Source organism: Panthera uncia, chromosome E1 (genome assembly GCF_023721935.1).
Source record: "Panthera uncia isolate 11264 chromosome E1, Puncia_PCG_1.0, whole genome shotgun sequence".
Classification (NCBI taxonomy): Eukaryota; Metazoa; Chordata; class Mammalia; order Carnivora; family Felidae; genus Panthera; species Panthera uncia.
Genome location: NC_064814.1, coordinates 32,591,717 through 32,617,061, shown reverse-complemented (window position 1 = coordinate 32,617,061; position 25,345 = coordinate 32,591,717). Strand labels below are relative to the sequence as shown.

Sequence of the window (25,345 nt, the reverse complement as noted above, 5' to 3'; positions counted from 1 at the left end):
TTGCCCTGAGAGAAAAAAAATGTGTGGCTGAGTTGTGAGCTGAACTAGCAGCCTTGGTCATGGAAGAGTTTTACTTGTAAAAACTAAGTATCCAATTAGCCAATCATTTTAAGAAAAGCAACAGACCGTATTCTGGAAAACTTCTATCTACCTCTCCTCCAAGTTTCCCAAAACCTAAGATTTTTCTGATGAGATCAGTGTTCCTCAGAAATAGGATTTTTAAAGATATGTGTCAACATTTAGAAAACCTGTACAACTTAATGAATCTATTTTCCATATAACCAACGCATGAGGGTACAAATCATGCATAGATAAAAGATCTATTCAAACTAAAGACACTAGTGGATTTTAATATAATGTTAAAGTTGAGTGTTACAGTTTCAGATTCCACATTTCAACTAACTACAAGTATCTGAAAAGGCTATTAAAATACTTTCCTAATTATACATCTTCGTGAGGCTAGACTTTCTTCACCTACTTTAAAAAAAAAGTAGTAACAGTGAATGCAAACAGAATCCAGCAATCTTCTGTGAAGAAAAACTTTGAAGAGACTTGTAAAAAACAGTGCAATTCCGTTTTTCTCATTTAAGAAATAAGGCTAATATATAATTGTTTATGTTTACATGCAATGAGTTTAATAGTTACATTTAAATAAATTTTTAAAATTTGTTTTTACAGAACATTCAAGCAGCCCTGCTTGCAGCTCATATCATTCTGTTGCTATTGTACTAATGTCTATGTTGAAATAGTTAACAAATATCAGATTTTTTTTTTTTTTTTTTTTTGGGTACAATGGCTATATTTGGATACTAGGGCAAAAGATCACTGAAGGTATGTTTACCTCCTCAGAGGTTTTCCATTACTCTCTTCTCTCCTGTTTCAGTTACATTTAGACAATTATAAGAATTCTTAATACTGTTTCCTATTTTAAGTTACTTCTCCCAGACCATCATCCTATTCAGAGTAATGTCATGGAAGATCCCTTAAAATAAAGTTTATTACCAATTTGTTCTACCACTTATGTACAACACCCACTGCCAAGTCTTAAGGTAGGCATTTTGTGATTTAAACATACTCCTGCAAATAATTCTGGAAAGTACTCATCATGTTAATACACACAAGGGAACATATTCAGAGGTTCACAAAGTATAGGAAAGGTCCAGAAGAACACATCTCGACTGAAAAGAATTAAGCTCCCAAGGACCACTGCTATTCTCCCTGTTGATTTTGATTAACAACGAAGACAGGGAGGCAGAGATCCACAGCAGAAGCATAAGTACAGCCCAATGTTTTCACTATGACAAACCAAAACAGGAGAAGGGATTTTCTAGTTAATACTATAATTTTAGGGGTAGGATGATTAAAAGTGGGGCAGGGCAGGGATTCTATGTTTAAAAAACAAAACAAAACAAAACAAAACAAAACCTGTGCTGCTTATGGTCATTTGCCTGGTCGGTGTGGAGAATTATAGGGCAATACAAGGCTAGGTTTGGTGGAGGACTGGGTTTAATCCTCTCTTTTGAGGATTAAAAAATGAAATGAACTTAAAGTAACATTCTCAGCCATGAACAAAAAGGGTTGAATTCAAACACTGGCTTAAAAAAATTCCACTTAAAAGTACTCATACTTTGGGGCCCTTTTCATGGTGAGGCACAGTATGTTAACTACATGCTTACATACTTTGATCGCAAGTTGACAGAATACCCATATCTGTTCATTTAAGTGAAATGCTTAGGTAAAAACCCTGAAGTGCCACTTGGTTAAAATGATGGGAGACAGCCAAAATGTGGCCTACTACAGTGCTCTTCAGACTGCTGCATGTACCTTGTTAACCACAGGAATGTACATGATGTAATGCTGTGTATTTCCCTATCCCAATCCTCATTCTGCTTTTGCACTCACACCTCCCTGTACCGCCTCAATACCCAATATAAAACTACCACAACCACGGTTCTTTGGTTAAAATTTGAAAGGTATTTAATTAAAACTGCCATTCTACGTTATTTCCACAGTCCAGTAATTTATTTTAAATTTGAGTAATTTCAAATTCCACAAACAAAACTGAAGAACAGCAATATTTTGTTTGAATTCTCTCTTCTGTACACTCAGTGATCTAAAACACCACAATATCCAACATACACAAACCTCAGGGAAGGGTTAGTAAATACACACAGATTGGAATCATGGTGCTCTTTGTTCCTGAATGGAATGGTCCCACAGAAAAAGCACAGGATACAGCACAACATAAGGGCACCTGTTACATATGAAGTGAGCAAAAACACACTAGCATTTTCTATATGCGTAATGAGGAAACCTGCATAGGTTAGAGGGCCTTTTATGCTCATTTAAAAGTCAGGCAATTTGTCTGTAATGCATTTTTCAAATAATTTGGAGAGCACTGCAATCCAATGTAGGATGTGCTGATTAGTGTTGTCTTTGTTGGCATTGACAGTCTTACATGGTCACATACCAATACTTTTGCTGTAGCTTTTGAGTAAGAGATTTAAATGCATTTTAGACAATACATATCATAAGCTGTTTACATACACTAAATTTAAGAGATTCAATATTAGAGTTTTTTTTTTTCTTTAAACACGACAGAGTGCAAATCAGGTTCTTCACAACAGATTGAGTATTAAGCAGTTCTTCAAAGAATGAGGGGGAAGAAAAAAAGCCCAACTGAATAAACATTGAAACTATTCCCCTTTGAAAATAAATTCTAAAATGATGCGGAATGTGAAATAAGCTTTTAACACAGGTGATCCGAGTTTATAGTTAGAAACAAAAAGTAGTCCTTCATGAAATAAAGGTTACAAGAACATGTGCCTGTTTTCCCATTATAAACTGAGAAGTGGGTAGAGACGATGTTTCAGTACGAAAATAGGCGACTACAGGATCAGCTTTCTGTCTCACATGCTGTACCCAAAGCCAGGCTGTGGCTGCCCATAGGGTGGTGCAGTATAACCATAGCCAAAAGGTGCCTGGGGAGGGACTGCAACACTGGGTCCTGCTGTTAGCATCAACTGGGGCTGACCTAAAGAAGAAAAACAAGAAAGGGTAGGGGGTGGAGGGGCAGGAGGTGGGACAAATTGTTAGCAGTGTAGACTATCATACTCTAATCTCCCCTACTCTAAGAACATAATCAAAACTTAGAATGAGTTTTGTGGTGGTACTTTTGACTGTCACAATTTTGGCATCACACCCACCCTAAGAAGGGTTCTGCCTAAAAAGCTAAACAATTCAGGGCAGAGGACAGAACAGTGACAGCAATTATGTTACCTCATTTTATTTAAAACAATATGCACAGGCATGCTTGACATGAATGGGCAAGACATCTGCCAATACACTTATCACCACATGGTACTCACACACGTTTAGTGAAATAAGCACAGGAAAGCTTAACTTTTTAATGATGTGGTTTTAACACAAATAAACCTTTAAAATTAGATTTAAATTTCTGATTTAAACAATATAAATGGTAATGAAATGAAATGGTAATCTAATGGATATCTAGGAAAGAATCTAGTACTAGTTAAGAGAAAAACAAAAACAAGACACATTCAAATATGCTTACGTATGAATACATCAGAACACAAATCTGTTTCAAATACTGTATTAGCACTCGTACTTCATTAAAAAAAAAATTTCAGGGGCGCCTGGGTAGCTCTGTCAGTTAAGTGTCCAACTTTGGCTCAGATCCTATGGTCTGTGTGTTCAAGCCCTGCAATCAGGCCCTGTGCTAACAGTGCAAAGCCTGCTTGGGATTCTGTCTCTCCCCAACTTGGAAACACACTCTCTCTCAAAATAAAGAAATAAACTTAAAAAAATTTTAAGTAAACTCCACCCACAATGGTAGGGCTCAAACTCATGACCCCGAGATCAAGAGGTGCATGCTCTACCCCGACTGAACCAGCCAGGCACCCCAACACTCAACTACAAATAGTAGTTGATCACATACAGAAAATGACCTGTAGAGAACCTGGTTTATTTAAAAGGAAAAAAACAATGTAACACCTCTATCCACTCCCTTGAAAAAGAAGTAATCTTAATCTCCCACTAGAATGTAAACCTAGTGCAAAGTTTCTCTCAGACAGGTGACCTCAAGTCTCTCTTTTTTGTGAACAACCAGAATTTGTTTTGTGAGCAAATTCTTTTTGGAAACCAGCAGTTTATAAAAATCACTTTTAACTTTGAAACTGAAATTTTCAACTGCCTAGAAGGACTCTCCATTTAAACACCCTGAAGGCAAGCCAAATTCAATAGGTGTTCCCAAAATATTACCCCCACCCTATTTTTGTTCCTATTGTTCCCTATCTGAAATATGTCAAACATCTTGCTCCCATCTTTTAACCTACTTTAATCATCTTTAATCTACTTTTAAGTTTATCTTCTCCAACTTTATCAAAACTAAGCAGTCCTCCAAATTCCCAGTCTTTTTTATCTACAATAAAAAGGAGATGGGGGGGCGCCTGGGTGGCTCAGTCAGTTAAGTGTCTGTTGATCTTAGCTCAGGCCTTGATTGTGAGTTCAAGCCCGGTGCTGGGCTCCACACTGGGTGTAAAGCCTACTTTAAAAAGAAAGTAAGTAAGTAAGTAAGTAAGTAAAAGGAGACAATGTCCTAATATGTTTGTCTATTATCATTTCCTTTAGCAGGCTGAGATATAATGGTCACAATTTTATGCCTTCCTCCAAAAAACACCTGATTACAGTGACATAATATATACCCTTCTAATTCATTGTTCAAATGTATCTGTTCACCAAGAGTGCAAGTCTGAACTACTTGCACATAGAAGAAATTAAATTGCCTTATATATTCACTGAGAGTTTCAAGATCCTATCTCTCTGGAAAGTTCTCAAATGGAAACTACCTCGTTTTCTGCCCCAGTGAGAACTTAAAGAGAAGATACACTCTGTCTGTAAAGCACCATAAAGATAGCCTTGGCATGTTTTCTTAGCTTCTGCATTTCTGAAAACTGAATTCATCAATACTTCTAATTTATGAATATGTAACCAATCAGTGAGCAGGCAAGAGGAAAATTTAGGTTATGATCTTAAGTGACTATTTTTTAAGATTGTCTTTGCATTTAAGACTACCTTAAGTGACTAATATCAGTATCTGCTTTAAGACTGTTTTCAGAAAAAGATGGTAGAATTATTCCTGAACTCCGTGAGCTTTTTGCACTTTAGACACTTAACTGTATTTCTATTCTGAAGTAGAATCCTTAAAGAATGAAACACTTGTCTACTACTTTTCTGTGGGTTTAAAGAGAGAGAGATTACCATAAACGATAGGTTGCGTCTCTGTAGCTTGTTCTTCTTCTTTTCTCAGTGATTCCGAAGCATCTAATTTATCCACCTGGAGAAAAACAGGTAATGTTCCTTAGCACCTCAAAAATATTATACACCTAGGTTTATGGCAGAAAGTGGAAAAGCCTTAGTATGTTGAATTTTGTCAAAATAAAACAGACTAGAAAGAATATTCTCAGGCCCCCTCAAATTCAATGGCAATGTTCATAGTTCAGTCAAGGTGATTTTTAGCACTGTCATTATAAACCCTCAGGAAGGAGGGATTTATAAATGCCATAAAAGCTCACGCCAGGCTAAAACTGGGCATGCTAGGATGCAGCCAGCCTGAGGGAGGGAGATAACAAGAAGGAACCACTTTTTCAAATGAAGTTTAAACTTTATCAAAGGTAATAATAATGAACTCATAACCAGACAAGACTTCCCTCCCCAAAGGAAATGATATTCAAAAATGTGAAATGAGTTAATGACTGGACAAGTACTCATTTAGAATAAGCTTTCTTTTGCCAATTGTGCACAGCTTCTGCTGATAATTGTTATAGGTGCGGACTGAAATTTAAGACACAAAGTGGCTCCATATTCCATCTTTTTAGATAAAGACAGGCTGCATGTTTTAATGCTCTATTTTCTAAGAAGTAGAAATAGTAGTAGGAATGCCTAATTTTTGCCACATCTTTGAGGAAGAATTTGTTTTGTTTTTAATGAAGCCAAAGAAGTAAATGGCTACTACATGCTAACTACTCTAAATAAAAGTGGATAGTATCAGACAGAACTAATATAGTAGGAGTCCAAATGTTTTTAAAAAAAAAAAAAAAAAAGTGAAAAAAAGGAGCTGGAATACACAGGTCCCTCCATAAACTAGTTATGTGACCCTGGCAAACCACTGTACTGACCCTCAAACTTCCTTGTCTATATAATGATGGTTGAATAAGATATTCTGCAAAATTTGTTACAGGACTAACATGATCTGGTACTATAATTCTGTGAAGAATTGGGAAGAAAGGATATTAGGACAATGGGCTTAGGGGATATCTGCTATACAACTTCTACCTGCCTTTTAAACTCTATCTTTTAAACTACCTTTAAAAAGTTGGTATCTCAGTGAAAGCCTTATTATTTGTTGGTCTATCATTATACTAGAAGTAAAACTAAAACTTCAAATTCTGACATGATCTATTCCTAGTGGTTTTCAGAGCGCGCCAAAATGAGAGGCAGAATACAGGAAAATCTTTTAATGAATGTTCATGGCATGTTCCTCAAAAAGGTAAATAGTGAAAAATCCCTCACAAAAAAAGACATGCAGACGTCAGTGAAGAACTACAAAGACTGGGTCCTAAAAAGGTTAAAACAGCCCTTCCTTTCTCTTTGAAAGTATTTAAAAGTATGTTTGAGTCTTCACATAGGTTATTAAGGTTAGGACAGTATTTTATACATATTTTAATTGTCCCATATTAAATATTACATATATCTAATAGAATGTAAGTCTAATGCATTCTAGTTTATTAGGGAATAATTTGAGAAATGTAAGCTGAGGTAGACTCTAGATACCTTCAGATAAAATTTAGTTTTTCTACACTAGGAAGATGGGTTGGTTTGCTTTTGTTTACAGTTTTCCTATTTTTATAGACTAAAATAGTTCATGTGTTACAAAGTAGCCCAATATCAAAGTAAAAACTACTATGGAGAAGTTCCATGAGAGATACCCAATGTTTGGCATTCAAACTTAAATATTATTACTTGAATATTAAAAGCACAGTCTGTGCTATCAAGGGGTTTTGCTAACTAAACAGTATCCAAGAGTGAGCTAAAGAGGTTATACCAAAAAATACATGGATGAGTGTGCTTAACTTCCAAGTTATTAGAAGAAAAATGAAACAGCAAAAAACCCCACCACTGCAAAATACATTTCCAGACTTTCAAGGACAAGAATCTAAAGTGAACACGTGTTTAAACCTAAATGTTAGAGGTGAAGTTGAGTCAGATGTTGAAGAAAGAAGTCCTGTTACAGAAGTACACCAAAGACTTCGAAGAAGAGCTAGCAGTATCACAATGCCCATGCATGCACATAGGCAGGTTGGGCAGAGGGCAAAAAAAGAAAAAAAGACCTCTGAAGGAATAGCATCAAACTAAGCAAAAAAAGTTTATTTTTCTATAATATGGGACAGCCTCTGGCACAGCAACATCCAATTTTTGTTTCCACTGACACAATTTAGACTGCTCAAAAAAGAAAAGCAGAGAAGGCTTTTATGAACACAAGCTTTTGTTAAGAGCTGTAACAAAAGTTTCTGATCCTTGGATAAAAAGAAAAATTACAGGGATAAAAAGAAAAATTACAGGTAAAGCGTGTCACTGAGATCAGTTCCATCTGTACTATTAAAAATTCACTATAATGTAAAAGGCTTTTCCACAAAGACTGCAATATGCTGCAGAGGAAAAGTTAACATGCAGTCAGTTATTCTGGTGTATGTGTGCATGAAAAAAAGGCAAAAGTACTGAAGCAAGAAGTGAGATCTGAAGATGACTGTTGCTATACAGGCTCTCAAGAAACACACACAGCCCACAGCAATGCTTTAAGAGTTTCAAAAGTAGTATGATGTAATTGCAATGACTGTTGTACATGCTTGATTTAAAACAATGCATAACACTGCAGTTCAATTACCTGTTTTTCACACACACGCTTTCTAACTGCCTTGCTTACTAGCTGCTGAAGGGCCTCACACACAATGCATTTTACTCAGGTTTGCCCTAAGTTCCAATGGTGATTCCAGTTTGGTTCAACATAATTTCAAGGCATTGTCCCCCACCCAAAATCTTTTAAATTTGTTTCAACTCTCCTTTACCTTCCCACCCTTTTACTACAATTTGATAACGGACGTAAGTTTGTTTCATTTATATTGGGATGGAGACAAGCCAATGAAGGAAGCAGCAACCAAGAGGTGCCTAAATTTGACCTTGGACAAGCCAACAGATGAATGAAAGCAAATTTTAGGTATCTTCAGAGGTGTCCCTTATTACAGGAAGAAGTTAATATTGCTTCATTAAATACAGAAATATTCCGTGTTGCTTAGCAACAATTACAGCAAGCTACTCTCGTGATTAAAAAAGTTTTGTTTCCTCTTGAAAATGGACTAGCACCATAAGAACTGGACACCTGGAGAAACATGAGGAAAGTCTCTTCGGAAGCAGCTAGTATCTCTTGTATCTACTTTCAGCAAAAAAATTAGTAAGAATCAAGAGATCAGAAACTGGATCACAGTCCTTCAATACCAAAAAAAAAAAAAAACCCCAAAAGCCTTTTAGGGCATATATATACATATATAAATTCAACAACTGTCAGGCAAGCTCACAAAATAAAACCAGAGGCTGCTTAAATTTATTTAGAGTATTAAGAAAATCCTATTATGGTCCAGATACCCTGACAGGGAAGAGAAATTTCCTGAAACTTTGGAAATTAATATGGAAACTCACCATGCTCAGTTTTCAATAATACATTTAAGAGAGACTGTGAACCAACTACTGATTAGCCTCCTGCCCTTCCTAAAGCCTATTAGCCGATTAGTAGCAAACATCTACTAATGTCCTACAGCTCTATTATAGTTATGTTTCAAGGGACTTGCAGAGGCTTTAGTGAAAATTTATTGGGGGGAAAAAGCAGCAGCAGCGTAGAAAAGGAAGGAAAAAAATCATGCAAATTCCTTAGACTTAGTCCTCCAGACTTAAAGATGGAAAAGAATCAACTTTCACCTTTTCCTTTATTGCATCAACCTGCAAAGGAATTCAGAAGGTGCAGCTTAGAAAAAAATCAAATTCCATATTGAGCATAAAAAGGTAGAATCAGCAACAAAGGTTTAGGGGAGAAACATCTAACCACTAAAAAAGGCATGAGAAAAGTGAAAATAAAGGGCATACTGGAAGCAAAATTTAGAACTTTTTTTTAAACTTCAGAGCTTATTGCAGAAGAATTTGTGCTAGAGTCAGTGTGAAAGAAAGCAGCATAATCACTAGTAAAACTTACAGCATTTCGGTTAACAGCAGCTTAGAGCCAGGTCTCATAAGTTGGCATTATGCATACAAAAAGAAGCTATTCTCATCTATAGCTAATATAAGGCAACTGTTTTCTTACACTGGGTTTCAAGCAGTTTTTATACCAAAAATGTTAATTCTTAAAAAATTATAACTGGACACAATGGTATCTACTAGATGGTAGCCTAAAGAAATATTCATACTGGGGGCCGTTAGTAGTGCTTTGTTTTTCCCCCTTTACTCCGGCATGCTGAAGAGATCAGATGGGAAACTCCGAATTTAATAAGCATGTTTTTGCTTTGACAAATGGATCCTTTAGGACCATTTTTTTTTTTTTTTTTTAATGTTCTACAGTAAAGAGCTAGTAACTGTTGAGGATCTAGTGAGTAAAAAATATTATGATATCAAAAAGGGACACTAAGAGGAGTGAATTTAATAAAATGATTATAACCACAGCTTGTTTAATGCACTTTTAGGTAATATGTTAAACTCCTATGATTTTTTTAAATTAGGGGTTAAACTATCAAAATATTGAGAAAATTAACAGGATGTTAAGAATAAAGATTTTGCTTCCCAAAAAGAAACAGGCATACATATTAAAGTCAAGAAGCAACCAAAAAAAAGGGAATCTATACTACTAAGTTATGGACATCTAAGTCACAAGAACGGATTTGAGGAAGATGTTATTTTCAGGAAAAAAAAAATTTTTGTTATCAGATGTTAAAAAAAAACAAACATACAATATAGAAGTAATACTATTCACCCTCAGAAATACATGGAGGGTAAACATACCGACATGTTTGAGTTCCCTTTTCCATTCAATGTCACTTGTCAGACATCAAAAATTTCTGGAGAATATTTTATGACAATCAAATGACTTACTTCCACTAGACAAAGAAAATTTGAAAAAAATAGACCTGCATGTGGAATTTTACATATCCTCAAGGTAAGTAGTTCTGAATACACACAGAGGCGCCATTACCTTTGTCAAGTATTCCTTCATGACCTGGATGAAATAGGGCATGGCAAAATCCATGATATTGTGCCTCCATGCAGTTTCAAGGACAACATCTGGCCTTAAAAGATCATAACAGGTAAAAAGACAAGCTCCAAAGCACTCTCTTTTTTCTTCCTGCAAAAACCACTGTAGGAGTTCTTCAGCCAATTCAGTATCTTTAGATTCAGAGGCATACTGCATTGCATCCTATTCAAAGGAAAGGATGATGGTGAAACATTAAATTCAAATATGCTGAAATGGCAAACCAATTATACAATGGGGGGTGGGGGATCCCAGTTATATCATTTAAATTGAAGATTTGTTGAAAGAAAAGAAAAAAATAGGGTGAACAATCTTTTTTTAAACAGAGAGAGGCTTGACAGAACATAAGATGACCACTAGAATCAAGAAATTGACTTAATTACCACCTCCCTTAAATGGGGGCTTAAAGACAATTCTCACATTTGCAAGACTAATACTTATATAGACCATAATCACTTCTCTTTTAATTTCTTCTAAATTTATTTACTTTGACAGAGAGCAAGTACAAGCGAGCGTGAGAGGGGCAGAAAGAGAGGGAGAGAGAGAGACAGAATCCCAAGCAGGCTCTGCTCACAGCTGGACACAGGGCTCAAACTCAGTCAAAACATCACCTAAACTGAAACCATGAGTCAGAGACTTAACCAACTGGGCCTCCCAGGTGCCCCTGTAATCACTTCTAATACACCATTATAGGGTTACAACAGGTCATCTAGTACTTGACTTAATAGGCCCGCCCCCACCAACATTCCCACCTTGTACAGGCTGTCTTTCTTGCACAGCTCTACACTCTGTTTCCAGCGGTTGTTGCCTTTGAAGAGATAAGCAGCAATTCTTCTGAACTCAATGAGTTCATGTTTTTCCAAACGCTGAGCAAGTGAGATATTGTCAAAGTTGTCATAAGCATCTATAGATGTTCGCAGAGCCTTAAAAAAAAACAAAACAAAAAAAAGCCATCCAATGCCAAATCAGTTTCATTTTAGTTTAAAATTTATTCCATGATTCTTGATCAAGGAGTCACTACTGTATATGACTGACTGTATATGATGTGATCAATATGCTGTATGATGTGTATGTATAGAATACAACTTGACCAATGAGCATTGTAATATGACAGCCTAGATTCAAGCATCAAACCAGAAAGTTGTAAGCTGAACAAGTATCAAGGTTCTTCAATCTGACTGTATAACAAAAATCTTCAAAGGTACTACAAAATTTCTGTACTTTTCTCCAAGGTTTTCAGTATCAAAACTTTGAATAGTTATGAAAATGGCAGGATTTGTAATTTGGAGGGTAAGATTTTATGTTTCAGAGAAACTTCTGATACAATGTGACATGGTAGTTAGTCATATAGCTAAGCATGGGATCTGAACCCATCATTTGTTGGTAATAAGAGAAAGAAAAAAAGGCAACTAGCTTAACCTTAACTGTAATTTTGTTTTTGCAAAATTCTTCACAAAGGCAAGTTTGTTAAAAGACAGATACTAATACGCTACAGGGCAAGAAAAGCAGTGAATAAATACACTTAATACCAAATCAGTTTTATAGACTAGTTAAAAAAATCCAAAACTCTTTGAACCCTGCCTACAATCAAGATGTTTAGGGATGAAGTAACCATAACATTTTTTCTAAAGCATTAACCAAGACAAGATCTAAGCAAAATTCTGCAAACTTTGCACTTAAAAGTCAGATTTATTGATCCTGAAAACACCACTAAGTTAGATCCGAGGCATACAAGTACCTACTGTTTACAAACCTAAGGGATAATGGGTTTTACTCAAAAACATACCAACAACCCAATTATAACGTGAATTTTGAGAATATATGCAAGAACTAAAAGTTTTACCTGATAATCTTCTTCGGTAATAAAGAGGTTGTTCAGTGATTCATTCACAGACTTGTTGTTGTGGTTTTGAACTGAACGCAAATATGGTTTCACCAGTGGTAGCTGTTTAACCTTTAAAATAAAGAGTGTTTTACAAACATAATACATCCTTAAAGTTCCACAGACAAAAGTTACCGATGTAAGTCTTAGCTCCCTACTATGAGGTTTTGAAGTTTTTAAAATTACCTTGCTGAAATAATTGACAGCACGAGTATGATCCAACCGTGGAGACAGCACCATCAGCAAATCATTTAACAACAGAGGCTTGAATTCTAGGTAGAACTGTATTGCTCTGTAGTATAGTTCCACATTGGCAACCTAAAGTGGGAAAAGTCCACATAGAAGTTGAGTTATTTACTAATGAGCTCCTTTTGAAGCTTGTATCTTCTGAAGAAGATACACACCTTGGTAATAATATCTTTGAACTGCCCTTCTTTCCATGCATCAGTTGGATGGTTCATCATAGTAATTATGGCATTATCATACTCTTCATACTTGTCATACAAAAACACCAATTCTGCCCAGAGATGAGCTTGTTCTGCAGCTCTAAGCACCTATGTAAGAGAGATTTAATTGCTTTAGATATGGGTCTGTAATTCTAGCTAAAGCTTAAAAAAGAAAAAGAAAAAAACAGAGGAAGGAAAGTTTATTTGAGAGAAAGAGAGAGCATGCACACATGTGCACATGTTGCAAATGGGTGAGGGGTAGAGAAAGGGAGAGAGAATCCTAAGTAAGCTCCACACTGTCAGTGCAGAGCCTGAAGTGGGCCTAAACGCACAAACCATGAGATCATGACATGAGCCGAAACGAAGAGCTGGGACACTTATCGACTGAGCCACCCAGGCAACCCATTAAAGTTTCAGTTATAGCTACAGAGCCACCTCACAATGTTAAAAGGCTGATTACCTTAGGAATATTCACTCTGGACCAGAACAGCTCCAGATGCTCCCTCATTTTCTGTGGCTTAAATTTAGAATATAGAATAGCTAATTCGGTAAACATTCCCATATGAGCTCGCTCAAGTCCCAGTGCTGCTTCCAACATGGTTATCAGTTCTTCAAAGTATCCTCGGTCCTGAATAAGGGAAATACACGATTAAAGTTTAAGACTATCTGTGGCAATAGATCTCAACTAATAAAAGACTCTTGTTCATTACCTGATAGTAGTTGATAAGTTCCTCCAATTCATCTGCATGTACTACAATATGAAGCCCACACATTTGAGCTAGACGGAACTCCTTGCCATCTACACAGGCGAAGCAGACCTATAACAAAAATTTCAACTACATAAACTCAAATGTAAACATGGCTGGTTAATTCAATTAATCAGTTTAAAGAGATTTCTAAACATCTGAATTCTTCATTCAAACTGGTATTGAGATTACCTCTTTCCATGTTCGAGTACTATTAGCTTTCCTAGCTCCATCAACAGCTGCCTGATATTCACCCAGGTGAACGAGGGTAGATGCCAAGCGTCCAAAATTGGAGACATTGTTGTACAGTAATTTAGCAGCATCATACATTTTTTCATCGTAACAACGATCACCAACCTGAAACAAACAAACGCAAATAAACACAATCCATTTTTGGTAGGCCTAAACTCAATCCTCATTCCAAAGTCACAATTCAATTTAATACTGATAAACACTGTATTTCCTTTGGAATCATCAGTTGTGATGGGTTGATCCTACTAATAAAAAGTTGCTTAACAGTTGACTTCTACACTTTGAAAAAATCTGAACAGGAAACCCACTTGTTGGATATGAGCATTATTTGGCCCATTGATGAACTCTTCCAACTCTGCAAGGCGGTTTGTTTTAGCCAGTGCAAATATCAATTCTGTCTCCACATAGGATTCACGAGCCTTCTTTCGGGCCATCTGCAAGTACTTCACTAGTTCTTCCCAGTTTCCTAGGTATAAAGAAGAAAATAAATCCAAACACTAATATCCTAACATTTTTCACTCAAGTAAATGAAAATTATTGTTAATTTTCTTTTTAAGGAACCAATATAGAAAATAACAAATCTGAACAATGAAATGCATCTAAAATGGCAAAATTCCTGTTCTGTTTCTGTATTATCACTGACCAAATTAACAGCTGAATTCCCCCTTTATTAATTATCCTTTTCCTTAAAGTTGTAAGATTAGAATTCAATCAGAATTTTATGAGAATTTTAATCTTCCCTATGGACTTTGTAAGTTCACAAAATGCAGCCTTTCTGTATGTGGACTAAGATGGAGTGCTAAATGTCTTCACAAGTAACCGTGCAATATCTAACTCCTATATAAATTCAGAACAGACCGATGTCCTAATGCTTAGGGCTAATCGTAGCTTCAGTACAATTTCTGAGGTCACAAACACATAAAAGAAGTCATACCACTGGTGTTGGCAGCCTGAACAACTTCCATGTAGGATGAAGGATCATCCGCTTTGATGTAAGAATCAATGGCTTCTTTCACCATTCCTTTCTGCAACTGGGCTTTTGCAAGCTGACTCCAGACCGCTGGTTCATTGCAGCGTTCAGCAAACTCATATGCCCGGTCCAAGTTTCCAATATGTTCAATCAAGACCTAGGCAACCAATTTCTGAATTAGGGTTACAGTAGAATGAATCTGGCCACACAGCAATTACATGTAAATGGTTAGGATTTTATTGCTTTTTCTATTGCCCAAGCCATCAATTATGCCAGGCCTAACAGGCTTGTATAGCATACAATAATCAAGAGAAGGCAGTACCTTCAGTAAATCAACTTAGGCAATCTGAAGACCTACCTGCACTGCTGAAGTATTGACATCAAATTTCCGGAAAATGGCAAATGCTTCTTCAAACAACTCATTGCAGATTGCGATATTGGCAATATCTGGGGCATCATAATTATCCAGGCGGTTAATATACTCCATAACACGTGTACGGTCAGCCTTGATTGCAGTGAGGATGAGGAGGTTTTGCAAATTCCTTTTAAGGAAAAAAAAATTTTTGGATGTATTATTTCAAAAGCTTATTAGTCATAAAGAATAAACACTACAGCTATGAAGAGTTTTTTTTTTTTTTCCCTCAATGGCAGGATGAGGAGTGTATGAGAAGAGTAATAATTCAGACAACATTCTCTAGTCTTTGTCTTTTTGTTCCTTCTTAAAACTGAAAAGCCACAATTTAAGACTGAATATAAGAGGGGGGTGCCTACGTGGCTCAGCTGGTTAAGCATCTGACTCTTGGTTTGGGCTCAGATCATGACCTCATGATTAGTGAGTTCAAGCTCCTCCTCATGCCCCATGCTGATGGTGTAGAGCCTGCTTGGGATTCTCTCTCTCCCTCTCTCTCTGCCCCTCCCCTGCTCGCTTTCTCTCACTCTCTCTCAAAATACATTTAAAAAAAAAAAAAAAAAAAAAAGACTGAATATAAAGAGCCAATGGACCCTTCTTATAGCATACCTGTGTTCACTGAATACAGAGTTATCAAGGACAATTTTCTCCAGCAGTTCAATGAGTTCATTAGGAAGGTCTGCAGTCATAAAAGCCTTGACAGTTACTGACACTTCTTCAGGGTCCTGAGTTTCAGACAAGGCTGTCTGTACAACCTATAGAATACATATAGAGTTAAGTACTAAAAATCAGGGTGATTATGAAGACATTATCTAATGAGAATAATCTGGTATAGGAAAAATACCTTTACATTTACCACACAAAAGTGTTTTCTACACAAATACACATATACCCATATCATCCACATATACCCATTCTTCTGAAAAAAATCACCCTAATTACCTAATTTCTATCTTTTTTTCCTGATTAAAACATTATCCACAATAACCACTCCTCATTATCACTTTAATGACTACATATGATTCGACTACATAGATGTGGCAATACAAACTAATTCCTCCATTTTTTGATAGTTATATGGCTCCCAAATTCTTTAATAGGAAGCTTTGTATCTAACATGGGAGTTTTCCTTAGAAATGCTTCCTAGGAGAGGAATGAAGAATTAACAGCTTTTGATTTATTCTCTTCCATATTTATACTTCAACCAGGAGAATTTAAGAACCATTATAACAACATTCAATTTTTACTTTTTAAAAAAATTTTTCATGGTTTTAAAAAATGTTTTCAATTTACAATGTGTGTAAATATATATATATATATAAACATATGTATATGTATTAGTATAATTTTATTTCATTCTTTTTTACTGCCTTCTCTTATAGTAAAATATGATTCATTTAAGTACATATGGGTATACGATAACAGGAAAGGTTTTATTTGTAGTTAAAAAGATGAGACTTAAGGGGTGCCTGGATGGTTCAGTTGGTAAGTGTCCTGACTCGTGGTTTCAGCTCAAGTCATGATTTCACAGTTTGCAAGTTCCAGCCCCTCATCAGACTCTGCTGACAAGTGTTGAACCTGCTTGGGATTTCTCTCTCCCTCTTCTCTCTGCCCATTCCCTCACTTGCATGCACTCTCTCTCAAAAAATAAACAAACATTTAAAAAAAAGAACCTTGAATACATTTGCCAATTTTACCTGGTCAATAAGGGGTCTCCTGTAAGGATTACTTTCCAGCAGCACACTACCCCATAATTCTGGATCCTTTCGGCGTACCAAATAGCGGGAAAGACTTTTGAAGAGGGAATTCTCATTGCAAACCTAAGTAAGATATTAACAGGTTAGTTTCAAGGTAAAAAGTAAAGATTTCTTATTGACTACTTTAAAGGTTATTTCCTTTATATAAATACACGTTTTTTATTGTTTCATTGGGAAAAAATCCATTACTTTTACATATAAACATGAATAAGTCACAACCAAGTTGTAATTAAAATTCAATATGTAATCCTATACTAAAAGGAAAAAAATGTTATAAAATGTCACTGACTGGGTCAATGACAAAACTAGACTAAAACAGGTATTAAAGTATTCTATCAGTGTCAAAATAACTAAAGTTGGTATCTACAGTGTGGTTATGAAACAGAATTCCTTACTCTTAGGATTATACACTGAAGAGGTATGCAACTTACTCTCCTATGTGCACACATATACATATGTATGGTGCGTATGTGTGTTTATGTATGAGACAATGTATAAAACACAGTGAGAAAACTACTGGATTAAAATGTTAATAAGTGAAGATAGACTTAATTTGTTATTTTGGCCACTTTAAATTCACAATTATTGTCAAATAAAGTTTTTTAAAAAAGCACTCATCTACAAGAAATGCTCTGTATTACCTAAAGCCACTGTTAAACTCAAAATTCACTAATTTAACATTATGCAACAGGTTTTAAAAAATGCAGCCTTCTCTCTGTACACATTCAGCTATTAGTACTCACATTAATAAGTTCCAGATCACACTGGCCACGTTCATAAGCAACACAAGCCAAATGTGGATCTCTCTTCTCACAATACTTTCCAACAACACGACTGTCATAATAAGGATTTTCACGAAGAAATCTCTCTGGGTTGTTATTACTGTCTATGTAGATTTTGGCTAATGCGTTGTGAGTAGCAGGCTCCTCACAGCCCTCATGAATTCTGGCCTCTAGCCAAGGCAGAAGCAGTTTCAATCTAGTATTAAAAAAAAACACACACACATACACACACACATACACACAAAACCACACATGCTGTATTATAAAAAAACAAAACAAAACACACACAACTCTTGACATGCTAAATACAGAAGTACCTTATATGGTATATAATGTTTTCCCATAAATGATTTTGAATTCTCAAAAATTCCATTACCAACTGGGAAATTAAGTTTCAGAGATGATTAAATGATTTGCCCATTACACAGAAGATAGCCTTAGAGTCTCCTAGACCTACCTGCCACATTATCTAGATAGAATATAGAAAGAAGAGATTCACAGATTCATGTTGTTCTTTTTTATACTGGACAAAATATCTAGATATTTGGAAGAAGAGTATGTGGTATGAGAAAAAAGGCCAGATTACCTAAGGTTTCTTATAATTTTAACACAATTAACAGACATTACCTATAGCCACAGGGGTCAGTACCCTAAATACACAATGGGAAAAAATCTGGTAGCATTAGAAACTCTAGGTTTAAAAAGAAAAAAACAAAAAAAACAAAAAACACTCTAGGTTTAATAATACTGCCAGTCATATGATCACTCCACCAAGGATCATGGTTTCACTACATTGTAGCTTATGTTTCAATGGTCCTGATGACTAACACTCTTTTGACCATGGTTAAGTATTACAAGCACCCAGAGGAAAAACAGTAGGCCATATTTTGGCTACCAAATTCATGTAGTTATTTTGAATACACTCCCATTAGGGTAAAGACACAACTTTTGTATTAAGGCAAAAATTCAAGATCCTATAAACACATGCAATCCAAGCAGATATGCCATGGCAATCGAAAGAATATAGATTAGCTAAGGCACATTTAGACTAGTGACTCAGGTGTGAATCTAGTTTATCACAATATAACTTGTAACTTAAAGACCAAATTGTCTAGCTCTATCTGGCTATTGACTTAGAATACACAACAAACAAGATTGTTTTCAGGTATTAAGATTTAAGAGTCAACTGAAACCTCCTTCTAAATATTAAATTGTTATGACCTATAATCAGTTCAAATTAGGCTCAAGCTTTTAAAATCAGTATTCTAGATCTCCATTGTACTTAAGTACAGAATTTTTCTATGTTTGTAATATTCAAATATAAATTCTATGAATACCATTATTAGGACACCTATACCAACCCCGGTTAAAATTAAATCCCATAGGGTTTCTCGTTATTTTTCAAAGCCAGAGTAATTTCCCACTATTATACCAACCCGCCAATCTCATTTACTCTATCCACACTTTCTAAACATACTAGTTCATCAAAATGTCCCAGCTAAAAAAAAAAGACTTCATGGTACAATAAATTTTTAGAAAAAAATTTTAGAAATTTCCTCTATTGGAAATTCAGAATTCATATTATCACATTAAGGTTCAAATTAAAAATCAGTTTAACCCCAGAGTTATGCAGGGACCCTTTTCTCTCATTATACTTGAGAAAAATTAATCAGAGAAGAATCAGTTACTAAAATAGTGGTACTGTAACTAAGTAAAAAGAGGCTTTTACATAGTTTACATTAAAAACAGTCAAATCACACAGCTGTAATTAAAAACATGCAAATAATGTCTATATGACAAAGCTGTAATGTTTTAGAAAACAGATTTCTTTCAGCACCTACAGCTAACTTATCACTTCTAAATTAGATGTCTCCAGGGAATCATGATCCACATTAAACAGCTTTTAGGCAACTGACAGGTTGTATTTTTATCCATTACCAAGCTAAGAGAGACTGATTTATCCCAGTTATATAGGTCAAAATGGTACCACACCTGTTTCTTTTTTCAACCTCAGCTACAAGCTCATCAGTAGAGAATTGACCTCTTACAACAAGAATCAAATTTTTAATGACATCTTCAGAGCAATCAACATCAAGCAATCCTCCAATAACCACAGGAAGTCGACTCGGATTCACCTATGGTTAAAAAAAAAATGTCGTTATCTTTAATAAGCAAAGAAAGCATAAAGAAGTTTTAAAAAAATTAAACTCATTTCCCCTTTTTAGCTCAGTTTAAAATTCAGTAATAAACCGAGAGTTTAAATTTGCAAGTAGACAGGAAAAGTTAGCAGGAAGTGTGGCTTGGTTAAATAATTACCTCAGCATCGCTCCACATAAATTAAGTAAGTCCAAAGAAGCTACAGTCACAGAATGTGTACAGAAGACTAATTTAAAGGCCTCCATTACAGCAGAACTGCCTTTCGATTTCTGGAGTTAGAAGGTAAAGTTTCTAAGATCAGTATTTAAGATGGTTTTACTGTGCTTTAAAAGTCTATGGCTTCCACACGAACACCTCAGGGGTTAGGTCACCAAGTAAGTTGTGTGTAGGTGTCACCCAACTTTTTCATCTACAGCAGCTTGTTCTGGTTTACAAACTTATACCTGAATGTAAAATTCTAATCTAAATAAGGATTCCCCTTTTTCTGAAGGGGAAAAAAAAAGTTGAAAGCCACTGTAGCAGACCACTCCCATTATGTACAGAGTTTCAAAAAGATATGAAGATTTCCATAGTGTGAGAAGTACAATCTACAATATGGTACTTTTAAGTATTACTTACCTTCTGTACGTATATCTCTATATACTTTTGAAGATTATTTCTATATAAATAGAGCACCAAATCATGAACAAAGTCAAACCGATCACACACAATGATAAGTGGTAACTGATCTGTTAGCTTCGCTTCCTGAAAAAAGAACAACAAAAAAAAGCCGTAATTGTCTCCTTCTGTGAGCTATCGAATCTATGTAAAATAGGGGAATCTGTTCTACGCTGGTGGGAGAGGCTCACATAAAGGTCCTTTCCACATATACCATTTACCAAAAAAAAGTAACAAATTAAGATTTGTGAGCCACCAGTGGCATTCAGGATAGAAAATCATCACACTGGGGACTTTAACAGTAACATTTCAACTGAATTGAGTGTTGATTTAAGAATTACAGTCACATTGTCAAAATGGCAAAAATGGCTCATAGTTGTTTCAAACTAGTGATTTTTTACCCCTCCCAAATTCCAATCTATATGGCTAGCCCCTAACACTATTACGATAAAGCCTACAAGGAGCAGCATAATGGTGACAGCCACGAATATACCACATGCTGCTGTGATAAGAAAAAGGTTAAAAAAAGAAAAAAGCACATAAAGAAAAGACATCTTTAAATTATCAGTTGCTTTTACCATTACAAATACCAAGCTATAATCCTACTTACAGATTTACACAGATGTTACAGACAGGTAGATAAGACCTACACTGGGCATTTACCTGATACATGTCCTGTTACATTCCACAGACATAAGGTACAGCACAAAAAACAACAGTTTCCATCAGGAATTCATTTATACAAAGTAAAACATTCCTCAATAAATGATTCCTCTATGACAGTCTACTAAGCAAGGAGAACTAAGCAGGATAGGACTTTCCCCAATGGACAGCCACTAAGAACATTTGCAATGTTACAAAAAAATGGTTCCTAAGTTTAGCACATATCACTCATCCAATTATAAGTAACTGAAAATTAGCCTATGAAGTGACCAGAGTGTAACACCAAACTAAATCTAGGAGTCAGGAGAAATCCTGGAATAAAAAAATCAAAATGGCTGTAAATCTGAAGTGGAAGTCCAGCTGCAGATTTTTCACATTAAGGAAAGTCTAAAGCATGTGTTGTTATTTATTTAGCACCATGGAAACTCTCTACTAATAGCTGCTAGAATCATTTCTAGACAAAATGCTGGATCTACCTATCCAAAAGATTTCAGTTGGCCAAGTTTTTCCTACTAAATGAACATCAAAAAGTGGATCAACACACTAGTCCTCTTTACTCTCTTTAATAACCACATAAAATATTATAGACTTTATTTTACCACTTAGGAAATACACTTGGAAGTATGTAAGATTACTTAGATGTTCTATTCTCATGCATGAGTGTTTAAAATTTCTGCTGGCAAAGACAATTTAAGATTGAAAAAGTAGATAAAAACTAGTATTTTTTTGATTGCCTAAATTTGCACATGATTTCATACATGACAGTGATGCTATTAATATTTTTAATTATTTACTAAAATAAAAGGCTACCCATTAGCAATTATGGTTAAAGATTTTAAGATCAAAACTGAAATTATATAAACACATTCAGAGGTTTTCTTAAACATTAAGTTATTCACTTAACTAATATTTACTGAGTACCTCCATATCAGACACTGTTCTTATGCACTGCAGCATTCCCTCAAGGAACTTATGTTCTAGGGGGGAAAAAACAATGTCTTATAGTGTTAAATGTTCTAAAGAAAAATAAAGCAGGATATGGGGGAGGGCAGGATGGAATAGGCATAGGTTTTATTCTAAGAAGGGTAAGCTGAGACATCATCCGTTCTCATGACATTTCATCAGAAACCTGAACGAAGGTAAAAGATCCTGGTCATGAAGATTTGAAGGGAAATAAAAAGTAGAAAGGGGCACAAGCAAAGGTCCTGAGGCAGGAGAGGCAGGGAGGTGCAGGAATAACAAGCAGGCAAGTATGGCGTAAGTACAACCAGAAAAGAAAAAGGATAAAAAATAAGATCAAAGGCAGCAGGAAGCACATCAGGGGTCTGAAGAACAGTTCCATGCTTTCTACAGACAGCCACAGTTCCACAGGGTTAATGCGTGAGTCAGATGATGCTAATGATATCATTTCATCCTGGCTCACAAGCTACTTTAAAGAGAAGTCATAATCTACCAATCTCTGTATTCCTGGTGGCTAACATGTAATTGGCACTTCAATGTTCAAGATTACTTTTCTTACCACAATTTACTTATACCACCAATTCTCATATAGCTAATACCTCCAAACTGAAGTTTAATGACAGTGATGATGAGATGCAGCATTGTAGCTACACTATACAGGTCAATAAGTAAAGTGAGTAAAGGGCCTAGTATGTTCATTCTTACCACTGAGGTGAAAGGTTGAAAACAACAGTAGCATCTTAGTACTGAGCTTCCATCTCAGACTGAAGATAAGACACGAGGTTTACATCTAACTTAGGCTGGAATTAAAATTCCTTCACAAAGTCAGGAATAACTTAAAACCAAAAAGAAAACCTGCCTGATAGAAAGAGAGCATATGTAGGCTGATTCTACCTTATTTTCAGGCCCACCAATACAGTACATTAACAAGAGTTATCACTTGAACACCTATGGCATACAAGGTACTTAACTTGATCAACACAGCTTCTGGTTGGAGAAACCAAGACTAAGGCATACTAGTTAATTTGCCTGAGATAACAGACAGATACTGAATAATAGCTAATAACAGAAATAGAATTTGAACCAGGTCTGACTAGTTTAAAAGGCCAAAATCCATATCCATTTCCCTACTCTACCAGATCTGCACCTAATTCATAGTGTGATGTATGGAAGGGGAGTCCTCTCTCATTACATCTCAGGGGGGCTAAGCAACCTATGACTGCACCATGCTAGAATCCAGAAGATCTTTTTTTTTTTTTTTAAGTTTAAGATAATTAAGTGAAAAAGTTAATTTAGTCTCGTTTTGCACATAAACGACTCAAAAATACAAAACACAATTCTAAAGAAATGACAACTGAAGCTTAACAGTCAAGAGCTTCCTAACAATAAAAAAGATAGTGTAAGAGTCTGGTAGTATTTTTAAAAAAAGGAAACAGTGCCGATACTCAAAGGAGGAAGTGAACTATTGTCATGGATACTCTAGTCAAGCATGAAGTATCAAATACTTCTCCTTTGGAGGGCTTTTTGACACCAGAAAGACATGGATTCAAATACATCAGACTGGCCAGGCTACTCAGAATACTCATGATGGCCAAGATATTATAAAGTTATACTCTGGGGGAGTGTTTATCTTTTCATCTAAACTATGGGGCAACTTCTACATTTTAACTACTACATTACACGAAAACCTCTAAGAGTTTAGCTATTTAATCTAGAACCCAGTAGTGATTCTTCAAAGGAGCAGTTAATAAAACCATAGATTATCCAAAATAACAGTGTAGGAATAGGAAAAGCCTATGTTTTTTACTGAATTACAAAATAAACATTTTGGTTTTAGTTTCAAGGTAAAATGCTTCCAAAAGGCACGAAATACTTAAGAATTTTATAGTTTCTGGAATCATTCTATATAATTCAAATACGAAATATATAAATACATATATTTTAAAGGGGTAGTCTGAGTGTTCCATAGTCTACCTGATTTTTATCGACAAATGCCAATTCTGAAGTTTTATTTTTTTCACAATGGAACTAGTGGGTATAAATAAAGTTAAGTAAACATTAAACAAATTCAGGTGCCCTTAAGTATGTTTTAAAGAGCTAAAGATCTTTCAACCATTACTCTTCACTCCAACACAGGCAGTTCTTACTTCTCTATAACTACTGCCACGGAGTGAGGGTTTTTTCTGTTTGATCTTACCTTCAGTTTAATGAACTATATATGATTAACACTCAGTTTCTAGAGAAAAGCTAATTTGATAAGAGGTAAACTGATGTTTCTCAGATAACAGAATGCTTTGTATATAATAGAGGCTCCTGAAAAGGACACTGAGGGCAAGCTGATCTTAATCTTCAAAAGGAGCATACACGAAATTCTAAAATGACATGGAGAATCTCCAACCACTTTTCAAAACTGAAATAAAAGAAAGGAAATTCCTTTGACATAGTGCTATTTTTTTTTCTTCTTTTAAAAAGATGGTCATTCTTTTTTTTCTTTTTTAAGAGCTCGTCATTCTTAGGTATTATTTACCAATTCCCCTCCCTATTTCAGAGGAAACCATAGAGTATCACATTTGGAAGAAATAATTCAGCACAAAATACAAGAATATTAAAAATTTCCCCGTTTAGGGAAAAAAAGATATTTTCAATAAAGATATTCATCAATACTATGATGAAACCCATGTAGAACTGTTGATCTTCAATCCAACCAGAAAGTGCATTACTCAAAACCACTTACCTTGAGAAAATTCTTGACTCGCTCAGGATCATAGCAGTTGCTTTCTCTGCAGATTCTTTCTACTTCTTTGATCTGCCCAGTCTTGCAAGCTGCCTGAATATACTTAAAGTGCACATCTGGGTCCTGACTAAAGTTAACAATGGATCCCAGAAAATAAAAGAGACCTTAAAGAGACAAATAACTGAAATTAAGGATACATACACCTCTGAGAATGATAGAACTGAAAAATATTTAAGCAATTAAAAAATACTATGACAATTATACCTCAGTTTAAAAAGTTATGTTGAATAAGCACCCCCCCCAAACTGGTTGCTCAAAACGCTCAATTAAGAATAGCTCAATTAAGGGGCGCCTGGGTGGCGCAGTCGGTTAAGTGTCCGACTTCAGCCAGGTCACGATCTCACGGTCCATGAGTTCGAGCCCCTCGTCAGGCTCTGGGCTGATGGCTCGGAGCCTGGAGCCTGTTTCCGATTCTGTGTCTCCCTCTCTCTCTGCCCCTCCCCCGTTCATGCTCTGTCTCTCTCTGTCTCAAAAATAAATAAAAAACGTTGAAAAAAAAATTAA

The 25,345-nt window shown here is 35.6% G+C and overlaps 1 protein-coding gene across 2 annotated transcripts in view; it reads right to left on the bottom strand.

Annotated features, from left to right (window-relative positions):
* Positions 1-2,000: 2,000 nt before the first annotated feature.
* Positions 2,001-25,345, bottom strand: part of CLTC (clathrin heavy chain) — a 66,024-nt gene continuing 42,679 nt past the window's right edge. The window contains exons 14-33 of one of the 2 annotated variants that reach the window (XM_049637755.1): positions 24,782-24,945; positions 20,386-20,511; positions 19,603-19,745; positions 17,572-17,806; positions 16,769-16,891; positions 15,681-15,826; positions 15,021-15,204; positions 14,627-14,819; positions 14,001-14,158; positions 13,633-13,797; positions 13,405-13,512; positions 13,155-13,322; positions 12,653-12,802; positions 12,435-12,566; positions 12,210-12,320; positions 11,119-11,289; positions 10,310-10,531; positions 9,049-9,069; positions 5,281-5,356; positions 2,001-3,034 (exon numbers count right to left, since the gene is read on the bottom strand). In XM_049637755.1, coding sequence (XP_049493712.1) covers positions 2,910-3,034; positions 5,281-5,356; positions 9,049-9,069; positions 10,310-10,531; positions 11,119-11,289; positions 12,210-12,320; positions 12,435-12,566; positions 12,653-12,802; positions 13,155-13,322; positions 13,405-13,512; positions 13,633-13,797; positions 14,001-14,158; positions 14,627-14,819; positions 15,021-15,204; positions 15,681-15,826; positions 16,769-16,891; positions 17,572-17,806; positions 19,603-19,745; positions 20,386-20,511; positions 24,782-24,945 — 2,921 coding nt within the window. In that variant the 3' untranslated portion in view covers positions 2,001-2,909. The remainder of the gene's footprint in view (positions 3,035-5,280; positions 5,357-9,048; positions 9,070-10,309; positions 10,532-11,118; positions 11,290-12,209; positions 12,321-12,434; positions 12,567-12,652; positions 12,803-13,154; positions 13,323-13,404; positions 13,513-13,632; positions 13,798-14,000; positions 14,159-14,626; positions 14,820-15,020; positions 15,205-15,680; positions 15,827-16,768; positions 16,892-17,571; positions 17,807-19,602; positions 19,746-20,385; positions 20,512-24,781; positions 24,946-25,345) is intronic. The other variant, XM_049637756.1, reaches the window with a different exon arrangement.